The following is a 22,444-nucleotide window of genomic DNA, read 5'->3' on the forward strand; positions in this document are numbered from 1 at the left end:
AAGAAAAGAACTCAATTGAAAGTTTGACACATGAGTAAAAAGTCAGAGATCTAATGGCAATAATTGAAAGATCAAGAAATTAATAAAAAATTTTGGTAATAGAAAACAAAAAGCTTAATGACGGAATTAGGTGGTCAAGGGATCAATTACCACTCGAATAAAGGTTGTAAGTACAGGTTGGAGACCTCTTGTGCAATTTACTTTTATTTTATACAGTATGAGAGTAGGAGATTCCAAGTTTAAATATGTTTCATGCCATGAAACAAAAAATCTGTAAAAGATTAAGATGCTAAAAAAAAAGATATTTTTAACATTTGTATTTAGAAATGTCGTTTTCACATTCATCTCATATAGCTTCAAATCAAAATGAGTTACCAAAGATATATATGATAATTCTCAACAAATTCCTTTTGCACACTGGAGAGAAGGTTTTATGATAATTAATGCATTCCTTCTAAGTGAAATCTTTGACAACAAATTTAGCATTATATCATTCTATATTATCTAAAGAGTCTCTTTTGGTTTTGAACACCCATTTACAACCAATTACTTTTACTCGTGGTAACTCAACAAGATCTCAAATTTTGTTATCTGTCATAGGTTTCATCTCTTCCTTTTAGGCATCATACCAAAGGGAGGATTTATCTCTCTGCATGACATATGAAAATATTCATGGGTTTTTATAGTGTCCAACACATCATAGCCAGACTCCTGAAAATAGACTATATAATCATTAAAAATTACTGATCTCTTTTGTCTTGATAATCTTCTTAAACTAACCTCTTTCTGCAGATTTTTTTTTTTTATTATTCTGTGCAGTTAGTTTTATAATTGTCTGTTTCTTTTGAGACAGCTTTTCATGGAAAGGTTCAACTGGTTCAGTATTTTTATACTTTAGAATTAGTTAGTCTCCAGTATGATCAAATTAATCTCTTGGGAGAGCAATTAAATCATTATCTATTAATAGATAACCAGTAAGTCCTTTATTTTATCAAAATTCATCTTTTGAGAAACAACACTTCCACTTGTTTTAAAATTTTTACGAAATTTGGCATTTCAAACATCAACTATCTTAAATGAGTGATTTAGATAATAAAACCTGAATCCTTTCGAGTTTAACGCATAGCCAACGAAATATCTACTGACTATTCGAAAATCGCTGTGAAATATATTAAAGAGAACTATTAGGAACGACCATTATGGCTGTGAAATTATTATTTTATTTTTTTAAATATATTTTTCTATTGTTACCAATTTTTTTATTTGTCCTTAAGTTAGGGACAATAAAAGTATTTTAATTCTTTGCCCTTTCAAATATATCTTCTATCGTCGCCAAATTTTTTTATTTAACCTTAAGTTAGGGACAAAAAAGGTATTTTGACTTTTTTTAAACTCCGATAAAAATTTAATCTGGATTTACCGAGATGACTAATTAATAGATACTAACAACATAGTTATTTTTAAATAACGAAAAAATATACGAGATATGTACAAAAAAAGTACTATCTAGGAGTTTATAATATATATTAAAAATTATATAGGTATATAAATAATTTTTTCTATAAAATAATAAAAGTACTATTCATACATTCAGAAGGAATGTATATTATGTATCTTGCTTATCTAAAGAGCGAGATTTTTTTACTTATGGTATGGTATGACAAGCGAAAAATATTCCACCAACCACCTTAGTCAATCATATACACTGACATGTGGGGTGTATGAATAGCTTTGTTTCAAACAGAATATACATCGAAAATAGGTTTCGTACGTCAATCATATACTTTGACTTGTCGAGTGTATGGATAGCTTTGTTTCAAATAAAATATAGATCGAAATAGGTTTCGTACAGGACCAAACCGCCAAGTTTAGAGTCTTTTTTGTTATTTTGTTATTTATTTATTTTTGGATCCGTACCATTAACACGATTTGTCCATTTTAAAAGTCTCCCTATTAATTGTCTCCACACATTTGGAGATTAGAGAGACTAGCCAACCACCCTAGAACTCCATGGACTTGGTCCAAAGTTTTCCTTTTGTAGGTCCTATACATGCACATATTGATCCTTTTCGTTTTGAGATCGGTGTTCAATCTTAAAAAGGGACCAATTGGCTTAAGTAGTGATGGCATAACTTCATCGTTCTATGGTTTGCTTCATCTTTTATCTAATTTATCCTCCTCAGTTATCTACAAATCGGCTATTATTTAAAATATTTACTTATGTTTAATGAAAAATAATAATAAAAATGGATGTTATAAAATAACTTGTTAGGAGACTCATTCATTCCAAATCACATGGACTCGGGCTGCAGTTCACTGTGGTCTTGGTCCAGTAGAACTATATACTCCTCCTTCCAAATCACATGGACTCTTTTCCACTAATATTACACACCATCAAATTTGACTAGTGACATATAGGCATCTCCATTCACTCCCTCCCCTCACGAGGAATTCTACACTGTCACACTTGCACCACGTCATCAATAACAAGCCAATCACATTTCTTCTTTTTAAACAAAAGTACAATAAAAATACTTTTTTACAATCATGATGGGACATATATTCTTAAAAGGATTAATTTGATTGGTTTGTTACGCCACGTCACTAATATACCCGTTGCATTCTAGAATTTTTCCTCCCCTCACACTACTCTCTCTCTCCCTCTTTCTCTCTCTCTCTCTCTCTCTCTCTCTCTCTCTCTCTCTCCTCTCCTCCCAAAAACAATGGAGGAGAAGAACCCAAAAACACAACTCACCACCACCACCAGCATCACCTCCACTCCTCCGAAAAGTACTGCTCCATCCATGGCCAGCTTGGATATTAAGCCCCGGAGAAACAACTACGCACTCGCCTGCGCCATGCTCGCCTCCACAACCTGGATCCTCTGCGGCTACGGTAACTAATTCTAACACCATTATTAATTACCCTACTTTTCTTTTCTAAAAAAGAAAATAAAAAAAAAAGGAGTAAGACAGCAATTTGCATGCATGATGCGATTGTTTGCTTTGGTTTATAGACGTCGCAGTGATGAGCGGGGCGCAGCTCTTCATCAAGAAGGACCTGAAGGTGACGGACACGCAGATCGAGATCCTGGCGGGGGTCATCAACCTGTTCTCGCTGCTGGGGTCGCTGGCGGCGGGGCGCACCTCGGACTGGATCGGGCGGCGCTACACCATCGTGCTGGCGGCCGCCATCTTCTTTGCGGGGGCGCTGACGATGGGCCTCGCCTCCGGCTACGCCGTGCTGATGGCCGGCCGCTTCGTGGCGGGGGTCGGGGTCGGGTACGCGGCCGTGATCGCGCCCGTGTACACGGCCGAGCTCTCGCCCGCGGCGTCCCGCGGCACGCTCACGTCCTTCCCGGAAGTGTCCGCCAACTTCGGCATCCTCCTCGGGTACGTGGCCAACTTCGCCTTCGCGAAGCTGCCCCTCCGCCTCGGCTGGCGCGCCATGTTCCTCGCCGGCGCCGTCCCGCCCGTCTTCCTCGCCGCCGCGGTGCTCGCCATGCCGGAGTCCCCCCGCTGGCTCATCATGCAGGGCCGCCTCGACGACGCGCGCCGCGTGCTCACCAGGACCACCGGCGGCCCGGATGAGGCCGAGCTCCGCTTACAGGTGCGTCCACCCATGTGAAACTATAGTTCATCTTTAATAAATTTTTTTATTTTTCATTTCTTTAATCAGGCAGTGTGTGTTTTCTAAAAGAAGGGTAAAAAATTATTTTTGGAATTTTTTTTTCTAAATATTTTCTGAAGTAAAACAAAAAAAAAGAAAAGAAAAAAATCCCGCTAATTTTATGTAATATTGAGCAACGCCGCCAGGAGATAAAAGAGAGCCTGGGCGAGCACGCGAAGCGCAGGCGCGGGGAGGGGGTGTGGCGGGAGCTGCTGGTGCGGCCGACGCCGTCGGTGCGGCGGATCCTGCTGGCGGCCCTCGGGCTGCAGTTCTTCCAGCAGGCGTCGGGCATCGACTCGGTGGTGCTGTACAGCCCGCGCGTGTTCCAGAAAGCCGGCATCGGCTCCGACTCCAACTCCCTCGGCGCCACGGTCGCCGTCGGCTTCACCAAGACCGCATTCATCCTCGTCGCCACCTTCTTCCTCGACCGCGTTGGCCGCCGCCCGCTCCTCCTCGCCAGCGCCGGCGGCATGGTCGCCTCGCTCCTCGCCCTCGCCTCCACCCTCCACGTTATCGGCGATCGTGCCCACGACCACAGAGACGGTCACCGGGGAGCTGCTGCGGCGGTGGCGATTGCGGCCGTGCTCAGCTTCGTGGGGTCGTTCTCGATCGGGCTCGGGCCGATCGCGTGGGTGTACAGCTCGGAGATATTCCCGCTGCGGCTGCGGGCGCAGGGGGCCAGCATGGGGGCGGCCGTGAACCGGGTCATGAGCGGGGTGATAACCATGACCTTCATCTCGCTCTACAACGCCATCACCATCTCCGGGAGCTTCTTCCTCTATGCGGGGGTCGCGGCGGTGGGGTGGGTGTTCTTTTACGTCTTCTTGCCGGAGACGCGGGGGAGGAGCTTGGAGGACATGGAGGTGCTGTTTGGGAAGAAGGGAGTGGAGGAGGAGGAGGAGAAGGAGAAGGAGAATAAGGGAGGAGAGGAGGGTATGGTGGGTGAAAGCCAAGAGAACAAATGTTAAAGAAGAAAATTTGGTATATCGTTAGTAATTGGTGGTGTTTGATGCTTTAATTATGGGTAAAAGTGGTTAGGATAAACTCAGCTTGTATTTGATACGGAATTTAATTGGAAGCAATTATGGATGTCGAAATTTAACATTAATATTCATATATTCAAATTTATATTTAAAAAATAATAAAAATTAAATATGGATGTGAATATGATTTTTTAAAAAAACCGATTGTATTTTACTATTTTCCTTAGCATTCTATCGTATTCTATATTTTATTTATTTTTTGATTTTTCTGAAAAAATAAAAAAGACATGCAATGGCTTCTAACAAGAAACCTTTTTATTTCTTTCTTTTAGATCTTGTGGCCGCAAAAAAAAAAAAGGAAAAGGCATGCAATGATTTACAGCAAGAGAAATACCAAGTCTATAATTCAAAATCAATTGGAATATTACAGGTAGCATTATTTAAAAAAATAAAAAAAAGAAGGAAGTGTAATGGCCCCTCTGGTTGAGCCAATCCTTTTGTATTTAGTATTTAGTTCATGTATTTCGACCATTTAATGTTTGCAAATTGCTCAATGAACGTTTATCGATTAGTTCATGTTTTTCGAACATTTTATATTTTATTTTTAATCATTTGTAGAATTTTAGTTTGCAGTTTTAATACAAAACTATGGATAAAAGTTGGATTGATAAGCTAAGAAGCAGTAAAATTTACATGAAGGGAGTAACTAATTTTATTAAATTTGCTTTAGTGAAAGAATCTTTTGATGGAAAGATTTATTGTCCATGTCGGAAATGTTTTAATCGTTGCTTGCAGTTCTAATCCACTTTCCCTTTATTAAGTATCTTTTTGTGAATTAACCTAGTGGGGTATGCAAACGACACAACTTTTATGCCTTCTATTTTATTCTATCTTTGTTCATTAACCTAGTGCGCTTAAGAAACGTACATCTATGTGATTCCCGATCAAATTCTGATTTAGTCTTCATCGTGGTATTTTATGTTTCTATTATTTCTTCTCTTCTTTTAAGTTGTGTATTTTCCTGATATCACGTAACTACGTAAAATTTTCTTTGGGATTCAATGTTTCTATCAGGAAAGAATGAATTTCTTGTGTGGATTTCTATCTATTCTGTAGCTGAACTATTTTAGAGTTATGGAAGACTGTAGGACGTTCTTGGCCCTAGCTTGAACAACAAGGGCAAACCTTTAATATTCAGATAATATATATGTTTGTTTTTCAAGGCACTTTTAAATGCTTACTAATACAAATTTTCTTCCTATTTTCGGATTGGCTTGAAGGATTGGTCACTAAATATCTAGTTGCAATATTTGTTGATTATTTTGGGGATGTTAAATTGTAAGCCTCCACTCTGAGCAAAAAAGGGTTCACTCCTGAAATTTTGGTGCTTTATGTAGTTGGAGATGTGTTTTATATGTGACTGCTAGTAGTTGCCTAATGATCTTTTACCACATAGGTTGTAGTTGGAGATGTGTTTTATATGCGACTGCTACTAGTTGCCTGATGATCTTTTACCACATAGGTTGTTGTTGGAAATGTGTTTTATATATATGACTGCTAGTAGTTGCCTAATGATCTTTTTCCAACTAGGTTATTGAAAAAAGCTAAAATTTGATTAAGTATTTTAAAATTCTTTTTTTTCTTTTTGTTATTGAAGGGGTTCCTAGAAAATTTTACCTATGCTACTACATGGAATCGAAATTGATTTTTGCGATGCTGCATAGTCAGAGGTGGAGGTTTTATGGCACTTAGAGATGCTTGGCTGGAAATAAAATGAGGGGATTATGATGTTGTTGCTTGTAAAGAGGCAGAAAATAAATTCGAGTTGTCTGAATTTTCTTGAGGTAATCTCTGCTATTTATTCCTTTTAGTATGAAATATCTGTTCCTGTTTTCTAGTTTCTACTAAATATTTTGAAATGATCTTGCTTCTTACTGCTTAGCGTGCATGTTTTTTTTTTTTTTTGAGAGATAGGTAGCACGCTACCCGCTTCGTTTATTTCATTTAGAAATAAACTTAGCTAGAAATGTGAATCAACTAGGATTCGAACTTAGGTTTCGGGTACCAACCACCAAGCCCTTTGCCACTTGTTCTAAGGACAGTTGGTAGCATGCATGTTTTTAAATTCACAAATCTAAGGCTTATTGGGATATCTAATGTTAACAGAATATGGAGTTATTCCTCTGCATTGACTTGAGGCCTATTTTAGTTTTACCATGTCCTTTTATTTAGTACTCATCTTGTTCGAACTCCAAAACTTGTTTGTAGGCAAAAAATATGGACACTGAATTGAACAAAAGGATTCTCAAGCAAAATATTTGTGGACACTGTTTTTACTAGAACTGTTTTAAACATTAGAATTAACTTTTGTTTTCTTCTTCTATTTAGAAAAATTGATGGCTTTTGATTTAAATACACTATCAAATAATTAGTGAAATTCTGATGCAATTGAGTTCTGTTTATATAATTTCTTTTCCTCACATTCTGCCTATAATAATATAAGATTGGTGAATTGAATATTTGTACTAATTTTAATTTTGTTTGATATATACTGTAGAATGAATATTATTCGACAGTATTTAGGTGGAAATCCTGATGTAGTTGAGTTCTGCTTATATAACTCTTTTCATCACATTTTGTCTGCGGCTACATATACATTACTAGAGAGCATACGTTTAAACTAAAAGCAATATATACGCTACAAGAGTGATGCATTTAAGGATCTTAGTAATTCGTTGTGAATAAAAAAGTGATAAAACTTTTTTGTTCCTATTATTTCTAGTGCTTATGCAATAGTAGAAAATTTTTTATTTTTTGATTGGGATTAATATTGTTGATTGAAGTTTATTGATGTTAAAACATTAAAAAAATTTTGTTCATTACTACAAATTTTTCGTATTGGCATGTTTATCTGGTATTTCATAATTATCGATGCTTTGGAGTGTCGGCAATTGTTTAAATTAAATACTCTTTTTAGAGTCGGTAATATGTTGGTATTTTATAATTTACCGATATTTTGAAGTGTCGGCAATTGTTTAAATTAACGACTCTTTTTAGAGTCGGCACCTAATACATTACCGACTCTAAAAAGAGTCGGAAAAAAGTTTCCCTTTAAAAAGCGTCGACGTTATTTTTTCCGACACTTTAAAGTGTCGCTAATTATTATTGAAAGCATCTATAAGTATAAAATTTGTTGTAGTGACGCATGAAGTATATATGACATATATTATAATTATACATAGAAATATAGATATAGATATTCCACCTATTAATTTGACCCAGTAGTATGTAAAATAGTAGTTTCGAATGATTTTTATGATTATTTTCATGTTTTCTTAGTTTTTCTTAAATAGAAAGAAAAATATTAATAAAACTCATATACTCATATTCTACTTCAGAAAATTTAATTAATGGATAATGAAGTCAATATTAAAAAAAAAAAAACAAAAACAATCATCAAAGCAAAAAATTGACTATGTGATGGAAAAAAAATTTAGAGATATGATTCCAAGGAGACAGAACAATAATTGATTGAAAAGTTAAAACAGAGAGAGACGGTTGAAAGAGAAATTGTTCTTTTTTTTTTTCTTTATCAGAAATAAAAAGCAATAACAAAAGTGGAAAATGGAAGGAAATATCCTTTTTATTACTCCTTTTTAGTAGATCCTTGGGTTATCTCTTTTGTCTTTATCATACAAGGATTTTCATGTCTCTAAGTTTGAATAATTAATTTTGTTTTGAATAACACAACATTAATCATATAGTAACCATGATGCTGCTTTCCCTTATCAATATTTTTATTTTATTTATTGTCTCACGTGGACATCATTAAGGATTAATTTTCTACAAAGAATTAATTTTTAAGAATTATACTTTTCAGAGTTGAGCTAATTGAATTCCATATCTTAGAATACCTTGCGTTATGTCATTTTCTCGCTTGGTCAGCATAGAAAATAATTGGGTGACATAATTAAGGATACAATAATATAATACCCCTATCAATAGAGATTAATATTATATTATATATATACACTATTTTATACCTAAGAGATGATAAATATCAAATTTAAATGGGCTATTTTAGTCCATTAAATTAAATTTTCATGGAAAACATAGAGGGGTTGGTTTAAAATTCTCACATTTTGTACTATTAGAAGATGCTGCGAAAATCATAAATTTTTGCCACATCAGATCCTATGGTGAACCAAATATGAAAATTTTAAATTCCTAGCACTCATTTATGAAAGTTTTAAAAATACCACTAACTAAACAGGTCTTTACACCCTCTTAGGCTATCTTAAATTCTAGAATGTTTAAAGAATTAAAATTCTAGTTGGTATAACGAAATTTATATTGATTGAAAAAGATTTAAGGATTTCTTGTTATAGAAATGATTATTATTCAATTCTCGAAATCTGAGAGTGAAATTTTGTGACAATTCATTTATTATTAATACTGTTTTATTAAAAATCATAAAATTTTCTTTCCTCAGTTTTATATATATATATATATATATATATATATATATATATATTACCAACTTCAAAATAGAATAAAATTCAATTGAACTGTGGTTTATTTTCAATAAAAATTTTGTTTATAAATAAATTGAACAAAATTCCTTTTTATTTGATTATAATTAAATTTTATTTATATTCAGCATGCAAGGCTGTTTGGTTCCTTCAAAAGGTGAGAAAAAAAAAATTCAAAAAGAAAAATGTAAAACTTGTTTGTTAGTTATTCGTCCGTTTGGTTCAAAAGAAAAATATTTTTAATAATTATTTTTCAAATTTTATGAAAAACTAGTTTTTTTTTGTTTTTTTTAACTTTTTTAAAAAATGCAAATGCTAGGTTTTCATAAAATTTAAAAATTTGTTCTTCAAAATAATTAGTTTTTTTTAACTGACAAAAAACACAAAAAAAAAAAAAAGATAGATCGAANAAAAACACAAAAAAAAAAAAAGATAGATCGAAAATAATATAAAATTTTAAAAAATAATATAGATCGAAATAGGTTTCGTACTGGACCAAAGTCTCCAAGTTTAGAGTATTTTTTGTTTTTGTTTTTGTTTTTGTTTTTGTTTTTTTTTGTGATCCGGACAATTATTCACAGGATTTGCCCACTTGAAAAGTCTCCTGTTGTCTCCACACATTTGGTGGGGACTAGAGAGACTAGCCAACCACGCTAGAACTCCATGGACCGGGTCCAAAGTTTCCGTAGGTCACTGCATGCGCAAATCCTTTTTATTTTGAGGTCGGAGTCCAATCTCAAAACCGGCCAATTGGTTTAAGTAGTGATAGCATCACTTCATTGTTCTATGATTTGCTTCATCTTTTATCCAATTCATCTCTCTAAGTTATTTAAAGTCTATTTTTACCTTCTTTTTTCTTTTTACTTATTTTTAGTTAAAAATAACAATAAAAATAAACATCAAAAAAATAATTTGTTAGGAGATTTTTCTTTTTTCGCCATATTAATTTTAGAACTAGAACTTCTAGCCCCCGTTTGGTTCGGAGTTAAGAAAAAGTAGCTATTCCAGGGATAGGGTTAAGTTCAGGGTTAAAATGGTGTTAAAATTTTTTTGTGTTTGGTTGGAGGTTGGAGTTAGTCTAGGATAGTGAAAAAAAGTGTTTGGTTGGAATAGGTGGGATAAGAAGATAATGATTGATAAAGAAGAAAAATGTGAGAGCTCGGGATGCGTGCGGGGTTAAAGTTGGGAGGGAGAGTGGGGTTAATGATTGATAAAAAAGAAAAAGGTGAGGGCTCGGGATACTCTGAGTTTACTAGACATTATTATTGTGCCCAATATTAGAAAGATAAAGGTAAGATGGATAGCACGTGGTGATCTTGGTCTAGTAGATCCATACTACCGCTTCCTACTCACATGGACGCTGTTCCACTAATATTATACACCATCAAATTTGACTAGTTACATATAGCCCATCTCCATTCACTCCCTCCCCTCACACTACACACACACACACACACACACTCTCTCTCTCTCTCTCTCTCTCTCTCTCTCTCTCTCTCTCTCTCTCTCTCTCAAAAACAATGGAGGAGCAGAACCCAAAAACACAACTCACCACCTCCACTCCTCCGCAAAGTTCTGCCCCATCCATGGCCAGCTTGGATATTAAGCCCCGGCGAAACAACTACGCACTCGCCTGCGCCATGCTCGCCTCCATGACCTGGATCCTCGGCGGCTACGGTAACTAATTCTAACACCATTATTAATTACCCTCCTTTCTTCTTTTTTTTAGTAAAGAAAAATATATGCATGATGCGATTGTTTGCTTTGGTTTAAAGACATCGCGGTGATGAGCGGGGCGCAGCTCTTCATTAAGAAGGACCTGAAGGTGACGGACACGCAGATCGAGATCCTGGCGGGGGTCATCAACCTGTACTCGCTGCTGGGGTCGCTGGCGGGCGGGCGCACCTCGGACTGGATCGGGCGGCGCTACACCATCGTGCTGGCGGCCGCCATCTTCTTCGCGGGGGCGCTGACGATGGGCCTCGCCTCGGGCTACGCCGTGCTGATGGTCGGCCGGTTCGTGGCGGGGGTCGGGGTCGGCTTCTCGGCCGTGATCGCGCCCGTGTACACGGCCGAGCTCTCGCCCGCGGCGTCCCGCGGCACACTCACGTCCGTCCCGGAGGTGTCGGCCAACTTCGGCGTCCTCCTCGGGTACGTGGCCAACTTCGCCTTCGCGAAGCTGCCCCTCCGCCTCGGCTGGCGCGCCATGTTCCTCGCAGGCGCCGTCCCGCCCGTCTTCCTCGCCGCCGCGGTGCTCGCCATGCCGGAGTCCCCCCGCTGGCTCGTCATGCAGGGCCGCCTGGACGACGCGCGCCGCGTGCTCACCAGGACCACCGGCGGCCCCGACGAGGCCGAGCTCCGCTTACAGGTGCGTCCATCCATGTGAAACAACCGTTCATCTTTAATAAATTTATTTATTTATTTATTTATTTGTAATCAGGCAGTGTTTGTTTTCTAAAAGAAGGGTAAAAATTTCTTTTTTGAAAAAAAATTATTTTCTAAATATTTTCTGAAGTAAAAAAAGAAAAGAAAAGAAAAGAAAAAAAAAAAAACAACCCTGCTAATTTTATATAATATTGAGCTACACCGCCAGGAGATAAAAGAGAGCCTGGGCGAGCACGCGAAGCTCAGGCGCGGGGAGGGCGTGTGGAGGGAGCTGCTGGTGCGGCCGACGCCGTCCGTGCGGCGGATCCTGCTGGCGGCCCTCGGGCTGCAGTTCTTCCAGCAGGCGTCCGGCATCGACTCGGTGGTGCTGTACAGCCCGCGCGTGTTCCAGAAGGCCGGCATCCGCTCCGACTCCAACTCCCTCGGCGCCACCGTCGCCGTCGGCTTCACCAAGACCGCATTCATCCTCGTCGCCACCTTCTTCCTCGACCGCGTCGGCCGCCGCCCGCTCCTCCTCGCCAGCGCCGGCGGCATGGTCGCCTCGCTCCTCGCCCTCGCCTCCACCCTCCACGTTATCGGCGATCGCGCCCACGACCACAGCGATGGTCACCGGGGAGCTGCTGCGGCGGTGGCGATTGCGGCCGTGCTAAGCTTCGTGGGGTCGTTCTCGATTGGGCTGGGGCCGATCGCGTGGGTGTACAGCTCGGAGATATTCCCGCTGCGGCTGCGGGCGCAGGGGTCCAGCATGGGGGCGGCCGTGAACCGGGTCATAAGTGGGGTAATAACCATGACCTTCATCTCGCTCTACAACGCCATCACCATCTCCGGGAGCTTCTTCCTCTACGCGGGGGTCGCGGCGGTGGGGTGGGTGTTCTTTTACGTCTTCTTGCCGGAGACGCGGGGGAGGAGCTTGGAAGACATGGAGGTGCTGTTTGGGAAGAAGAGAGTGGAGGAGGAGAAGGAGAAGGAGGAGGGTGTGGTGGAGAACACGGGAGATCCTGAGGGTGAAAGCCAAGAGAACAAGTGTTAAAGAAGAAAATTTGGTATATCGTTAGTAATTTGTGGTGTTTGATGCTTTGATTATGGGTAAAAGAGGTTAGGATAAACTCAGCTCTTATTTAATACGAAGCAATTATGGATGTCAAAATTTAGCATTAATATTTATATATTCGAATTTGTATTTGAAAAAAATTTAAAAAATTCGACCGTATTTTATTGTTTTTCTAAGCTGTCTATTGTATTCTATGTTTATTTTATTTTTTGGTTTTTCTGAACAAATGGAAATGACATGCAATGGTTTCTAACAAGAAATCTTTTTATTTCCTTCTTTTAGATCTTTTGGCTGCAACCAAAAAAAAAAAAGGCATGCAATGATTAATAGGCAGAGAAATACGAAGTCTATAATTCAAAAAGAATTGGAATATTACTTATAACATTATTTTTTTTAAAAAAAAAACCTCAGGCCGAGCCTACGGATGTCAATGGGTATGGATACCCGAAATTTATTCAAATCCAAATCTAAACGTGACGGATTTACCCAAGCTAAACGGGTATGGATTCGGTCATGAATATAGAAAAATAAAAATCCGACGAATACGGATACGGATATGGATTTTACATTTACCCGACTCGAACTCGAATTCGAACCCGAACCCGACCCGAACTCGAATAAATTATATATATATATATATATATATTTTATTTTTATTTATTTATACAATATATAAAATATTTAATAATTTTTATCCCTTAGATCTTTATTCAAAGGTATGGATTTTTAAAATCCGCCGGGTTTGGGTCCGGATTCGGATTTTGGATTTTTGGTCGAGTACGGATATGGGTATAGATTTTTAAAACCTGCCGGGTTCGAATCCGGATACGGATTTTAATTTGATTTTCGGGTTCGGATTCAAATTTTTAAAAATACGATCCAAACCCGAGCCGTTGACATCCCTAGTTAAGCCAATCCTTATTATTTCAGAGATAATTAGGATTTAGTTAGTTCTTTTCTGAATTTCTGTATTAAAAACCTAAAATAAGACTAGTGTGAAATTTATGATCCTTAAATAATAGTGTCTTTTAGGGTTAGCACCAACTAGTGATGCTGCAGGGTTAGCACCAACCAATGATTACAGGAGTTTGCATTTCCTCATGCGTCATGATTTATTCGTTTGCATGTAGAGAATACAAATTTTATCAGGACCATTTCATGCTGAGATCATGAAATTTATTGTGTAGTGCTACATGCAGATGCGACGGCGGGGGCGGCGAACCCTCTCCCTCTCCCTCTTCTTCTTCCTCTCCCTCTTTCTTTTCCTCTTCCTCTTCCTCTTCCCTTTTCTTCGTCGCCGGCGAGGGAGGAGATGCGGCGGCGGCGCGCGGCGACGAACCCTTTCCCTCTTCATCTTTATCTTCCTTTTTCCTCTCCCTCTTCCTCTCCTTCTTTCTCTTCCCTTTTTTTCTTCCTCTCATTCTTTCTCTTCCCTCTTCTTCGTCGCTGGCGAGCTCGACCTGCGCCATCGCCGCCATCCGCTCCGGCGGCCCGAAGAGGAAGAGGAAGAGAAAGAGTAGGGGAAGATGATACTTTTGGAGGGATATATTTATGAGGACAAAATGATCATTTCACAAGAAAACTGTTAAAAAATAAACAGTTCTCTAACAGATGTTAATCAGAGGGACATATCTGCATAAATTACGACTTTTGCAGGAACAACTTATGGAGTTTCCGTTTTACAGGAATATTTTCGTAATTTACTATGTTTGCAGGGACGTATATGTAAATAATCCTTTTTTTTTATATAGTATAAGAGTAGAAGATTCCAAGTTTAAACATATTTCATGTCTTAAAACAAAAAATATCTAAAAGATTAAGATACTAACCAAAATTGATATTTTTAATATTTTAAATTTTGCGATCCCAATATTCACTACAACAAAAACGGTATGTAGCGACACTTTTAAATGTCGGTATATGTCAAAAAAAGTGCTGCTGGCTAAATTACCGACACTTTTAAAAAGTGTTGCTATATGTGGCGTCGCTAGGTTTATAGTGACACTTTTTAAGAGTGTCGGTATAACCTAAAAAGAGTGCTACTAATATACCGACACTTATTTAAGCTTTTAGCAACACATAAAAGTGATGCAAAATAATATTCAAGCAACACTTTTTTTTAATTTCAGCGACACTTTATAACTGTCCCATTTTCTTTAAATATTCAAATTTTTCTTAATGCATCACACTTTTTAAAATATAATACCACTCAATGATGATTATCATTAAGCATATTTTTAATTTTATTTGCCTTGATTTGCATTAAAAAAGAAAGCATATAAAAGAAATTTTGTAGTTACACAAATTAATACCAAAATGTCTCGAAGTATTATCCATATATCTTTAAACGAGTATTTAGTCACTAAATCACAGTACCAATAATCACTAACTTTTCAACCCAAGAGAAGGAGAAATAAAAACAAAAGCTAATAATATCATATCAGATCCGGTTGTAATGAGCTCGGCAATTAAGATGTTGAACCTACAAATTAAACAATACTGAAGTTAATAAAAGATTAGTCAAACAATCTTTTAACATGAAAACCAATTAATATAAATTTAATTTTACCTGAAGGGCAATGAGGTTGTGGATGAATATTACGAGCGCTAGATGCGTCTGAAACCTAAACAAATAAATTTTATAGTATTAGATAATCATTTCATCTTAAAAAAAAGCATTATTTGACAATGAGTAAGACATTATTTAAGTGACAGATTATCATACTCAAAAAATAATTTAATACATGCATCTCCATTTCGTATAGTAGTAATTAACAATGGATGGCAAACATGAAATCAATTATGTTAGAGCTGAAAGCAATTAATCTTGGTACAGATGGTTAATCTAAAAAAATAAGAGTTTAAAAAGTAAAAACTAAAAGCCAATCTATTTCAAAACAATACATAGTGAAAAAATAAGTAGTTTCATATGCAATTTCAGATTTCAAAGTGACTACAAATAGTAGAGAACAATAAGAAGGTAAAGGTTATGAGATCTAGTTAAGCGACAAATTACATAAGATGCATAATGAAAATACCTATGTCTTGGATATTCGGTTCTACTGGCATTAAGAGCTGCAAAAAGAAGAAACAAGCATCTATGTATGAGAAATAATTATTTCAAGAATCATATAAAGCACTCCAATCAAATTAGATAAGCTTAAATTCATAAGTTAAAAAACAGTTGAACAACTCAAATAACTTAAATCTAAAAAATAGAAAGCAAAATCAAAACTTATTAAAGGTTAGATGGATCAAAGTAGCTAATAATTTAGACAAGTTCTATATAAATTTTTCAAATGAATACATCATTTAACATCATTTAACATATCTATCAAATTAACATATCTATCATGGGTATAAGTAGCCACACAAGCATGCAGAATTTCAATTACAAATGTATATATAGCGTAATACTCTTCCAAATTACTCTTCCAAATGATCAATTGGCACTTTTCAAGAAAGTATAACTCGAAGCAAGATAGCAGTTAATGACCAAGTTTTTAAGCATTTAGGTGAACAGTGAACAAGAAGAGATGAGAACAAGAGCCAAAATTTGAAAAGATGCAGCATTAGAAGTGGTTATATAGGCTAAAGAAAATTGAGTCCTTCCAGCACCTATCTTTTAAATTCTAGAAATTACAAAGCAACACATAAAGAAGTGATCTGTATCTTGAAGCAGCATACAAAACCACAAAGCGTTCAACACTAACAATTTCATTTGTACTATCTATAGTCAAGCTAGCATGTTAAAACAGATTGCAACGAAAACACAAAATAATATGAATAGAATGGTAGGAAACAAAGAAGAAAATGTTACACTAGAAGCATGATTGGGAGAGACTTTGTGTAATGTACTTTTAAAGGATGGATGAGTAAGTACTAGTTCAAACAATGAAGGAGATGTAATGGTTTAAATAGATGTTTATCCACTAAACTAGAATCAATCACTGTAAAATTGCCTAGATCTCTCATAGCAATTTCTATGGTACTGTTTCTCTATTGTGAGTGCCCTCTACAATATTTTCATCAGAGCATTATGAAAAAGGAAAAAAGAAAGGAAACATTTTTGTTGGGTAAAATCCCGGCGGTACTTTTAACTGATATGCAAAACATCATCAGAATAGCTATTCCATTTGAGTAAACAACAGAAAAACAACACATCTAATGAACCAAAGTTATGTTAAACCTACTAGACCTTCATTACTGAAACAGACTATCTGTTATGGCGAACATTTTAATGAAGAAAAGTGATGTCCCTTGGAGACAACAAGCCGCTATCCACGACTGTTTTTAATTTTAAGATCAATGGCTTTGTCAACATCTTTAGGAGCTAATAATTAGGCCGTAAAATCAATGGCTTTGTCAACATCTTTAGGAGCTATGAATTAGTATCTCTAGCATTCATTTGTACAGAAATACACATCCACACCTTTATGCACATCGTCAACAATAGATAATAGAGGAAACAAAAGATACACAAATTCAAGGACAATACATCATAATAAATTTAGAAGGTTATATTCAAATTTTACCAGAAGGATACATCGCATAACTATCCAAACTCTTGACTGTATTTCAACACAATATGAATGGCAACAATAAAGAATTATTCTTGAGGTAAGCATGACAAACTAGTTTAGGAAATTTTACATTATCTAGTTAAAAATATAGTCATTTACTAGTAGATAACAGAGATCTGCAAATGCCTTGAAGTGTAAGGTAATTTGATTTCTGAGCACCAATTCTTTATCCTATGAATGATTGTTCTCTCTACAGGAATCTTGGTGCCATTCACTTTGATTTTAAATATAAAGCCTTACGATGAGCACAAATATGTAGATTGTTGGAGAACTCTAACAAAGGCCAACAAAAGAAGATAATTCTAATTCATAAGCACAAAAGTATTATAAACTTCATTGCTTTTTATTCCTGATGGGCTGCGAAGTAATAAAAATAGGAAATGGGTGTCATAAATCAGAACCCAAAAGTGGCTAAGTTGTACTTTGCCAGAGAAATGGTTCTTTATATATGCATTGTAAAAGTATAGTTTAACCTTGCTTCTTATTATTACTCTTAACTTAACTTGGGCTTACCAACTATTCTTTTAATATATCGTCTCATACCATTATTAATTTTCATGTTGTTTCTTTATTTTCCGGAACTAGAGTGTTAATTTTTGCCTATCTATATTCCTTTTGTTCGGTTCTATCAGATGAAGCTAAACTCTTCAAGGTAAGGATTAATATGAAGTCTAGATGTGTTTCAAATTATTAACAAAAAAATATGATAAGGTTTTTCTCTTTTGTTTGGTGAAATATCAATAGGCCTTAAAGAAGATATTTGGTTGACAAGTATGTCTATGTAATCAACTACAACAACACCAGCAAAAAAATATTACAACCAAAATTTTCTGAGAATTAATAGAATCAATTGAAAAGGAAAGCTTGCAACACACAAACTACACAAGTAACATTACTAGCTAAAACAAAGGAAGATCTGAAGCAAGACCAACATAATCTGAAAGGTATGAGCTTCTATTGTAATAAGATTTAGTAATTTTAGGAAAGGAAACCAGGTCATTGTCTATCATCTACAAGAAACGTCAAAACATTCTTACTACTAAAAAAATTCATTGATCAGTTAAGTTACAGCACATCAAGCTTGCGTTCTAAGATCATGCTTGGAAAAATCTGTTAGGAATGATGCTTGACTGTTAGGAATGATGCTTGGAAAAATCTACTAACAGGAGACATCAGAACGCAGTGATCGTCACATAGGATCAGTAACATAGGATTACTAATACCACAGGATCATCAGAATACAGTGATCGTAAAACAGAACACCACATTGTAGTTATCAGGGCATGCTTCTATGCAATCTAATGCAGGAAACATCATAAGATGTCAAAAGAAAAGGTGGTGATTAAAAAACAGAACATGGCATTGTAGTTAGCACTTAGCAGGGGCATGCTTCTGCATCACGAAATCTAGAAAACTTGTACTTTCAAATTTCCACACAACCAAAACATGTACTTCTATGCGATTAACAAGGGCTTTTACAGCAAAGATCCAAAGTACGATCCTAAATCCATACCATATATAAATGGGATATATATGGGATAATCGATCGATCGAGCTCACCTTCTTCTCCGTCTACCCCTTCGACGCCTTCGACGCCGCCGCGAGCACCACCAGATCACCGGACTCCTGCTTCCCCACCACTGTCGTCGCCTCGACGTTTGGCGCTTACTCCTCCGGCGACGGTCCCCGCGAGATCCTCGCGACCGAACTCCGGCCGCCGGAGCCCTAGCTCATCGGTTGCGGCGACGGAGGAGGAGGAGGAGGAGAGCGAGGGGGTTTGAGTGAGGGGAGAAGAGGGTGCGACCTAGGAGAAGACGATTTGTTCGGATGTGGAGGAGGAGGAGGAGGAGAACGAGGGGAGCGAAGGAGCGATCAGATTTGGTTTTTTTTTTTTTTTTCTTTTTTTTTTTGTATTTAGGCTTCTACTTGGGCCTTGCTAGGTTTTTTTTATAATTTAGGAGTTTTTGAACCTTATTAATTTTGTTTGGATAATTGAGCTTTATCTTTGGGATTTACTAGTTTTATTTTTTAAAATAAAAATTATACATAAATAGGGACACTTATACAAAAGTGTTCCAAAAATGTGTCGCTACAACCCAATTCTCTTGTAGTGATTGGGTCCTCAAAGTCAAAGTAAATTTCCAACCTTAAAGCAAAAAAATCTCTCAAAACTTCTCTATCAAACAAACGGTCCAATCTTTGGGGCCCAGAGATGGAACTCTAAAATGTTTCGCACAATAGTGTCAACCTTTTTTAACATTTAGTGCTCTCCAGTGGTGATGGGTTCACTTCTGAACTTAGACCACAAGTTGAGTCCATGGGCTTGATTGGAATCAGGCCCAACTTGCTAACATCTAACGACTTGGGCTGAAGTGTAGATGAAGTGAAGACAGTGCATCTCTTCAGGGGCCAGTTTCAGTCCATGACCGCCAAGACTTTTTAAAATTTTCGAACCAAACTTTCAATTTCTAGTCCCATTAGAAATTTTCGTTGGCCCTATTTAAATGTCGGAATTGTTCAATATAAGATTTTTTTTTTTTGGCTAAATTATAGAAAAATTTCCTACCAATACCTGCTTTTTCACTTCCTCCCTTCATTCAAAACCTACACTTTGCCTTCTTAAAAAATAAAAATATTCATGTTGACCTCCACCGTCAGTGTGAGGCCGTGAGGCAGAGCGGGTTTGGGCGAGGCAAATCAGGTTCTGGGCCGGTTTTTTGGGCCGAATTATTCGCGAATTCCGTTTAATTCGCGAATAATTCTTTTTACCCAAAAAAAGGCGAATTTTTCCGAATTTTTGGGAAAAATACGAAAACGGGAGTTTTATTCGGCATTTCAAAAATTCGCAAATAATTCGCGAATAATTCGCGAATTAACTAACTATGGGTAGGTAAGAGTCTGATTTTTGCTCTTTAAAAGATCTTGACATCTATAATATGGTAAGATAGAGTATTTGACCTTTGAGTGATTAATTTTATTCCAAGACAATGACTTAGAGATCGAATATTGTATGGCATTCTAAGTCATTTGATCACACTTCTTATCTATAAATACTACAAGCTTCTTAAGTAAATATTGTATGTCATTCTAAGTCATTTGATCACATTTATCCTACCCATTCAACTTTCGGACGGGACCAAACCTCGATATTTAAGTTACTAATGTTTTAAATGGATCCATTTGAGCGGGGCTGGATAATAATTATACGTATACTACTCGCTCAAAATCATGTATGGATCAAATATACGTCGGATCAAGATTAGGTAAGCATACTCGTATGTATATTCATACCATAAAATATAAATATTTATTATATGATAAGTTCAAAATAAAAAAATCAAAATATATTAATTACTCTAAAACACATAAAGCCACCATTCTAAACGCATACAATAATATAATAATTAAAATTATGTTGATAAATTTAAACACATATAATATAATCCCATAAAACACACACACACATACATATATATATATATATATATATATATATATATATATATATATATATATATATATATATATATATATATATANGCCTCCAAATCGACGATCGGTATCGTTGAACATAATCTATACCACTTGAATTGTTTAGAAATTAAATTTCAAATCTTTTCGACATCATTTGCCTAATGATCAAAGGATTTCAAAATTTGTAATTTTAATGGTCGATATGAGGCGTTTTCTCGTTTAACGGCGTAAAGATATCCAAATCATTTGAATTTTTGTTAGAAAATTTTTTAAACTATATAAAATAAGATCTATACTCTTGATCTTGATTACAAGACTCCTATAATCATTTTTTAAGAATATTTATTTTCAGCCGTTCATTTTTGTGTCCATTCGATGGATAAGAGAATAATATCAAAAATGTATGAAATTTGATTTCTAAATACTTCAAATGGTATAGATCATGTTTAACGGTGCCGATCATCAATTTGGAGGCTCCATCATCGAAAACAAATGGATGGCAAAAGTGCCGATTTGCTATCGATAGTATTCTAGCTCAACTATATATATATATATATATATATATATATATATATATATATATATATATATACACACACACACACACATAAGAAGTCCAAATATTAAAGTGAAAAAATAAGTACCAAGTTTTTTAATTTTCACAAGGTTTTTAATTTTTGTCTCTTTGCTTGAACTTTTGTTGGCTGCGTATTTGAAAGGGGCCAGATCCAAGTCCGGACTCGGATATAAAAATTATTCTGGACCCTACCCACCAAATGATCAGATATGTATTGGGTTCGAGTCCGATATGAGTGTAATGTATAAATCTGGCAAACGGGCAGATTGGGTAATCCATGGATGAGTCACTGTACTTGCAGATTATATGAATATAGATAAAATTTATCCATAAATTTTTTGGTAGTCAACATCTTTATCCATACCCGTAGGCGGACATGTGGGTATGTGGGTTACCCGCAATTTTTTTTTTTTTTTATTTCTATACTCTTTAAATGCAAAACATATATATAAATTTTTTAAAAACATAACATAACTTTTTGTTATATCAATATTATATAATATAAAATTTTAAAACGCATAAATTATATAATACAAAAATATTTTATCATCCCAAAATTTTATGATATAAAATTAATAAAATTTTTATTATTATAGAGCCAATATCATAGAGATTATAAATTTTTTATTTTAAAATATATATATGCGGATATCTGTGGATATTTGCGGGTTGTCCAAAATACATATGACTTAACGGTTAACCACCCGTTTTACCTATAATTTTATGGGTAAGAAAAATTAGTTTTCATGCCCGTAAATTTGTAGGTAATTTGCAGGTACCCCCGAATATAGGTAGAGATTGCTAGGTCTAGTAATATATAACTTTTTGGTATATTATTAACCTTTAGGGGCAATTGCTTACAATATTTCTGAAAAATTTTCGACATTCTGATTTATTCTTCTTAGAAAGCTAATATTGAAAATATCTTTTTTACATTCCAATCTATTTCAAATATATTTATAGAATTCAAATCTGCTAATGAACTGTTAACAATAATTGTTATCTTTATAAAATTATTATTTTACCTTTTTAAATATACCCCTTTCTACCATCACCGATTTTTTTTGTTTGCCCTTAAGTTAGGGGAACAAAAAGTATTTTGCCTTTTAGTCTTTTTAAATATACTATTCTACCATCACTAACATTTCTTATTTGTCCTTTAAGTTAAGAGCAAAAGAGGTATTTTAATT

At 36.0% G+C, this 22,444-nt stretch overlaps 2 protein-coding genes and 1 long non-coding RNA gene across 3 annotated transcripts; 2 read left to right on the forward strand and 1 right to left on the reverse strand.

Moving 5' to 3' along the window:
* Positions 2,647-12,789, forward strand: LOC109718852 (polyol transporter 5-like). Its single transcript, XM_020245297.1, has 4 exons — positions 2,647-2,895; positions 3,017-3,609; positions 3,816-4,611; positions 12,574-12,789. The coding sequence occupies exons 1-4, from the start codon at positions 2,724-2,726 to the stop codon at positions 12,597-12,599; spliced, it is 1,587 nt and encodes a 528-aa protein (XP_020100886.1). The 5' UTR covers positions 2,647-2,723; the 3' UTR covers positions 12,600-12,789.
* On the forward strand, positions 10,542-11,739 carry LOC109718853 (polyol transporter 5-like). The gene is made up of 2 exons (XM_020245299.1): positions 10,542-10,861; positions 10,960-11,739. Exons 1-2 carry the CDS (start codon positions 10,705-10,707, stop codon positions 11,568-11,570), a joined length of 768 nt encoding a protein of 255 aa, XP_020100888.1. The 5' UTR covers positions 10,542-10,704; the 3' UTR covers positions 11,571-11,739.
* On the reverse strand, positions 14,892-15,637 carry LOC109718147. Its single transcript, XR_002218389.1, has 2 exons — positions 15,190-15,637; positions 14,892-15,102 (listed from the first exon to the last, which is right to left on the reverse strand). It is a non-coding gene; the product is annotated as an uncharacterized LOC109718147 (long non-coding RNA).

The sequence above is a fragment of the Ananas comosus genome, linkage group 12 (genome assembly GCF_001540865.1).
Source record: "Ananas comosus cultivar F153 linkage group 12, ASM154086v1, whole genome shotgun sequence".
Lineage (NCBI taxonomy): Eukaryota > Viridiplantae > Streptophyta > Magnoliopsida > Poales > Bromeliaceae > Ananas > Ananas comosus.

What these genes read in the sequence shown, in the direction of transcription:
- LOC109718852 (XM_020245297.1), top strand. Translation starts at nt 2,724, where the DNA reads ATGGAGGAGAAGAACCCAAAAACACAACTCACCACCACCACCAGCATC. An exon ending in AGGCCGAGCTCCGCTTACAG is followed by an intron (nt 3,610 to 3,815) that starts GTGCGTCCACCC and finishes CAACGCCGCCAG; the next exon opens with GAGATAAAAGAGAGCCTGGG. An exon ending in AGGAGAGGAGGGTATGGTGG is followed by an intron (nt 4,612 to 12,573) that starts GTGAAAGCCAAG and finishes GAGATCCTGAGG; the next exon opens with GTGAAAGCCAAGAGAACAAG.
- LOC109718853 (XM_020245299.1), top strand. Translation starts at nt 10,705, where the DNA reads ATGGAGGAGCAGAACCCAAAAACACAACTCACCACCTCCACTCCTCCG. An exon ending in CTGGATCCTCGGCGGCTACG is followed by an intron (nt 10,862 to 10,959) that starts GTAACTAATTCT and finishes TTTGGTTTAAAG; the next exon opens with ACATCGCGGTGATGAGCGGG.